The following is a 6,000-nucleotide window of genomic DNA, read 5'->3' as shown; positions in this document are numbered from 1 at the left end:
TTTATGAACTAGGCACAGTACAACATATACAAATAAAAGGGAAGATAAGGAAGGAATACTACAGATGAGTTGGATTAATACTTAAAACAGAACTCAATCTGAAAAACAAAATAAGTATCAATATTTTAGCTGTCCCAATTATAAGTTACAGCAACAATATTCTTGACTGGACACTAAATGAACAAACCAATCTAGACAAGAAAACAAGAAAAATAATGGCAGAATTTAGAATACAGCATCTAAAATCCAACATAGAAAGGTTATATATACAATGAATTGAAGGTGGTAGAGGTCATATACAACTAGAAAATTACTATAGCATTACAGAGATATCTGACTCAGTACTGAGAAAAACTGGTGCAAAAAGTTACAAAGCATGAGCAAAACAAAAAGCAGCTTTCTATCTTCAAGGAAGCTGAAAATACAAGAAAGAGGTCATAATACCAGACAACTATGAAGGAAAAAAAGAAACAACAAAAGCTGAAAGGAACTAAAATCTAAGCTGAAACTGAAACTACAAAATACCAAGATAAATCAATAGCAAGAAAATCTCTTACATGGCAAATCCTAGGATAAGCTAAACAGAAAAGAAATAGACAAAGTAAAACCCCAAAACTGGTTGAGAAGCTCAGGAATCACTGCAGAAATAGAATAGTTTTGAATTGTGGCACAAGATTGAAGCCTCCTCGCCAGAAACCACCAAAAGCACATTCTGAAGAAACATACAATAAACAACTGCAGAATATGTGGTGATGGTGAAGAAACAATAAATCATATTGTTTCTAGCTGCCCAGTCCTGGCTAAGAGGGAATATGTCCGTAAACATGACAGAGTTGGGACCTATATACACTGGAAGCTATGAGATGACAACAGAAAAGAGATGGTATAGACATATCCCAGAAAAGGTCTCAGAAAATGACAAAGCAACCATACTCTGGAATATGCCAATAAACAGATTGAGATCAAAGCTAATAGACCAGATTTAGTTCTTAGAAATGACTAAGAAAAAAAAAGAATACCATATCAATCCTTACAGATGACAATGTGTCTCTGGAAGAAATGACAGAACTCTCAAAATACAAAGATTTGGAAACAGATATAAACTAAATGGGCAGCCTAAAAATAGAAACAATCCCTATAATAATAGGTACATTAGGTATGATTAAAAAATTAAACACAAATACATAACCAAAACACCCGGACTTACAAATATATATAACATGTAGAAAATAGCACTACTAGGTACTGCACACACACTACATAAAGTAGTTTCAATACAGTGAAAATAAGGGAGCCAAAACAAACCACAGCACATACCCAAGGTACATAGAGCTCTGCTCAATAGTACAGTGAAAGCACATGATGAAAATAAGACTAGTTATTAACAATAATAAAATTAATAATAGTTTCTTCAACAGTCAGTGGGCTTGCTAAAAAATAATTAGTAATGACAGAAACAGTATTAATTACCAAAAGGCAAATTTTATCCCCACTTAAAAGTGGATGTTGTGTTAGAACACAGAATACTGCTCTGTTTACTGTGAAGAAACCCCTTGTACGGTCTTTTGGTGCATGTATGCTCTCATGTTTACATCATTTGTGGGAGACAAATCAGTGCCACCACCAGTGCCTTGACTACCAGGTCATATTATTTCAGCCTTCTCTTGCCTTGTTAATGGTAGATACCTGACTGCTGTGATGTTCCAGCAAGCAATATACAGAGAATCACAGTGCCTAATGAGGCACTGGTGTTGCAAATAACCAGTGGGCTAACTAAAATATAATTTGGAGTGACAGAAGAAGTATAAATACCAAAAGATAATATTGATCCCCACTTAAAAGAGAACTCTCATATGATCTTTTAGAACACAAGATACTTATTTTGATTTTTTGTGAATGGAATTTACTCTTAAATTCATGAGCTGCCGAATTTTTTGTTGCTTTATTACAGTTTGCTCACTGACATAGTTCCACTGATAGTTTTTGCTTTTAAATGACCTAAGACGACCTTTTCATTATGTAATTATGTTAGCTAAAATACATGGTCTCAGTTCAAGCCACTCGTCAGTAAAGTGCCATTCAGAATTTACATTAATTCCGATATTAAAAAAAAACGGAAAAAGAAAAATATTGTTATACAAGATTAAGCTGGATATAAATAGAATGGGTAGTTGAGGAAGGAGCAGAATTTTGGCGTTTCCTATTTCTAAATTTAATTCCTATCGAAGTCTGTACGAACGATAGGGCTAATGTAGTGGAGGAAAATAATTACATAACAATTTACAAAAGTAAACAGTAAGAAATCGATAAAAAAATGTTATTGATGAGGCGTGAGTGGCGGTGAAAGTTCTTTAACAAACCTGATCAATTAATTTACCGAACTGTTGATCAAACAGTTAGTTAACTCTTTAAATGTTGAACTAATAGACAAATAATAAAGAAGTCAGATAGAATTAATGCGTGTTTTTCATTGGCGTAATGACCTCCCAAATATACGAAATCAAAAAATGAAATTTTACAACACAAGGGACAATGGAGTCTCTCTTAAAACATTTTTAAGGGTGCTCAAAAAATTCAGGGCACTATTATTGGGGGCATTGTAAGGTCGAACATCAACTACAGCCAGGCACCCTCCCGAAACCAGCGTGATGGGATGTTAACGAAGGAAAAAATCTTTCGGTTAGCGGTCCAGCTTCTCTCGAACGTTTCAAAAACCACATCTAAAAAATTCTTCTTTTCCGACAGATTACAATATTTCTGTGCTTTCCACCGTTCTGCTATGGATACAGTAACCGTCACCTTCATCGTAATTTTAATTCAATGCAAAATGTTTCCAAATTTAGACTTTAGATTGAATTATAAAATAAAATGATTATTTTACAATAGTTGCAGACGTCAGTTAAAATTGAGTTTGTGTCACAATTTCAAATATTCGTTAAAATTAAATATGAAAAAATTAATAATACAAAATCCAATTAGTTTTTCCATTACAAGGCCAATAATTACTTGTGGTTCATTATAGTCAAAGGGAAGTCACTTTATAATAGGTCTCTTCCGAGTTGGCTCCCTTTAGTCTTTCATCTCTCAGTTGAGCGTAAACAGGAAAACTAACATGTTTGTATCGACGGTAAATGAAAGGTAAATTCATGGCTCGAGTGTTATCGACGTCCAAATATAAAGATTTAAAGAGAACATGAACCTAAAGGATTTAAAGAGAACATGAACCATTATCGTTCTCGCATGTCTGGGAAATTGAATAATGGCCACTGCCTCTGTTCCACAAGTTCATAAAAAAATCTTTCGTTTGTTTACGTTGTTATTTTAAAGCTCATCGTAGCAGATCCTTCGTTCCGTATCAGTATACTGCTGTAGAATTTAATTTGTGTTCTTAGATTTACTTTAGAACGAAATTAGGAACTTTTAGAGAAAAAAGTCCACTTATACAGATTGGTCACATAATTTACAGCATCTAAGCCCTTCACTTTCTGGGTTAGCATTCTAAATGTGTCAAACACTTCGACTAGCGAGTAAACATCATATCTGAAAGTAAAATAAATCGTATACAGTGACAGTGAAACGTTTATATTAATTTCGATCACATCCTTCCCGAGTCAGCTCATCGATATACAATGACTCTTTGAAATACGCGGTTGGACCCATAAAATAAAATTATATTTAAACTGTTCGGCGGAATATATATCTAAGAAAACCAATCTCGATCGATGTATCCCCCTCCATCATAACGTGCTAGCTGATTTATATAAATTTGTTCTTCCAATAGGAAGGTAGATACATAAAAATAATTATAATTTCACAGTTCTTTCTAATCTTGGGGTCGACTTAAAAAAAAAAAAAAAAAGGTTTCCATTGCAACATAAGCTACAAACTGAAGACTAGCTTCATCCGGCCCTGGTTCCTACGCCAGATAAAGCTATCTTACGGTATTTAGTCAAATGTGAAGTACAAAGAACTCCGGTCGTGTCTCTCACTCCGTAAAATTAAAATAATCTGCAGATCATTTCCGAATCATTGAAGACACTCGCCCCTATTGTCACTTATGTTATTAACACTCTAGAGAAAGATATATAAGCAGCGTTGTCTGTAATTTTTTCACCTAAACATATAAATATACGAATTCAAGTCTATGTAAGAAATAATTCGTTGTTTGTAGTAGACTCCGTGTTAATTATATTTAGCACGGAACAACTGTTAACTGTTCTTCACTAATGTTCATGTGATAAACATTCGAAAAGTTCATATTTTGTGGTATTATGAGATAAATAAATAAACAAAATAAGGATTATTTATTTATTTTTTGACATGTGTTACTGTTATTAAAAAAAAAGCAAAAACATTTTGCTAAAACTGGACCCGGAAGTAGAGGATCACGTGACTGATTGCCACTAGTTCTTAGCTATCCATAATGGCGGAAGCTGGAAATTTCAATGTGTAACCTGGATTCTAAAGACATTTGATATTCTAGCAACATGATTAAACCAGAAAGGAACAACAATATGTCTGTGCAGTGTAAGTTGAAGAAACTTTCGCTACTTTAAACGCTGTTAACGCAACAGAACTGCTACTATAGAGTATGTGTTCGTCTCAATCTGCTGGTTTCGGGCACCGAACAGGGCCTGCACTCGGCGGCCCGGTGTCGTTATATTAATGACCGGAAGTACTTTACTGCTAAATATTTATCTTACTGCTGCTGCTTCTATCATTATTGGTTTCAAATAGTCTTACTCTCAGTCTTATTATTTACTCTTACACTAAATATCTTGTTTCACGTTTTAATTTTCGATAATTATATTTTACTTTAAACCACGATCATCCTTTTGTTTTTCGCTTTTCTCTCATTTTTCCTTCTATCTCTTACAATTTCCTCTTCTTCACCTAACTCTCTCTCTAAAGCTCTCACTCATGTTGAAAATTTCAATATTTCTTTCTTTTTCTGGCTCCACCTCTCTCTTTCTCTCATTCTGTTTACCCTCTAATTATATCTATTATAATTAATATTACCCGCTGTAACGAAATACAAGTGGGATATTTCCCCTCTACCACAACAGCTATTAGTGATGCTCCCTTTTGTTAGCTCTGGAATTTTGTTCAGATGAGAAGAACTTGGAAACGGATCGTAGCATCATTGTTGTTTTGATAGTTTACTGTTCAAATGACATGGCATTTCACCGCTATAGATATTAATAAAGTTGGTAGTAATTATGCGCAAGGGTGTATAGTGGCTTTCATCTGTATCTGATCGTGGTTAACAAGTTTGTTTCTTAATCAAACCCCGCGCTTTGGGAAAAGTGTTTTCGGCGGAGTTTTGAAACACGAAGCTCTATACCGCACGAGAAAGGAAAACGTGCATTTTTCCTACCTTAAATTTTTTGGTAATTCTGTATGTCTTTCAATAAAAGTTAAATTATGAAAACATTCCCATCATGTCCTATGTCCTTTTATTCCCCTGTGAAGTACAGATAAGCTATTCTGAAAGTCCGCTGTGTCTTCTGTGATCGCCTCGGACCGATCCAAGCTCTTTGAACGAAACTGTGTTGACAGCAACCTGTCCAAATGCCCATGGGACGGACTAAATCTCTTCTTTTGTGGGTAGATATAATCAGAAGATACGGTTACACCACGACATGGTCCTTCAGTCCCTTTAACGGAATCCACTCTGTTGTTAAACATTTCTAACATTGTTTACTTTCTGGGGGTAATTTCCTCTTCCTACTCCACTTTCGAAAGCTCTTTAAAAATTTCATGAGGGTTATCCTTTCTCCTCTGACTAACTATAACTATATATATATATATATATATATATAATATATATATATATATATATATATATATATATATATATATATATATACCAATTAAGGACTGCACACGAAAAGTGGACAGTCAACATGCTAGTTATAGACGTCAAATCGCCATTCTCCACAAAAAGTTTATGTTCTCAGATCAACTCAACAAAACCAAAGTAATAACAAGTGAAAAATA

The 6,000-nt window shown here is 34.2% G+C and overlaps 1 protein-coding gene across 1 annotated transcript in view; it reads left to right on the top strand.

Annotated features, from left to right (window-relative positions):
* The first annotated feature begins 4,415 nt into the window (after positions 1-4,415).
* Positions 4,416-6,000, top strand: part of LOC115213459 (RE1-silencing transcription factor A-like) — a 31,343-nt gene continuing 29,758 nt past the window's right edge. The window contains exon 1 of the mRNA XM_029782442.2: positions 4,416-4,527. Within this exon, the coding sequence (XP_029638302.1) occupies positions 4,488-4,527 (40 nt within the window). The 5' untranslated portion in view covers positions 4,416-4,487. The remainder of the gene's footprint in view (positions 4,528-6,000) is intronic.

Source organism: Octopus sinensis, linkage group LG6 (assembly GCF_006345805.1).
Source record: "Octopus sinensis linkage group LG6, ASM634580v1, whole genome shotgun sequence".
Taxonomy (NCBI): domain Eukaryota; kingdom Metazoa; phylum Mollusca; class Cephalopoda; order Octopoda; family Octopodidae; genus Octopus; species Octopus sinensis.
Note: the sequence above shows the minus strand (reverse complement) of the source record. Positions and strands in the feature narration are given on the sequence as shown.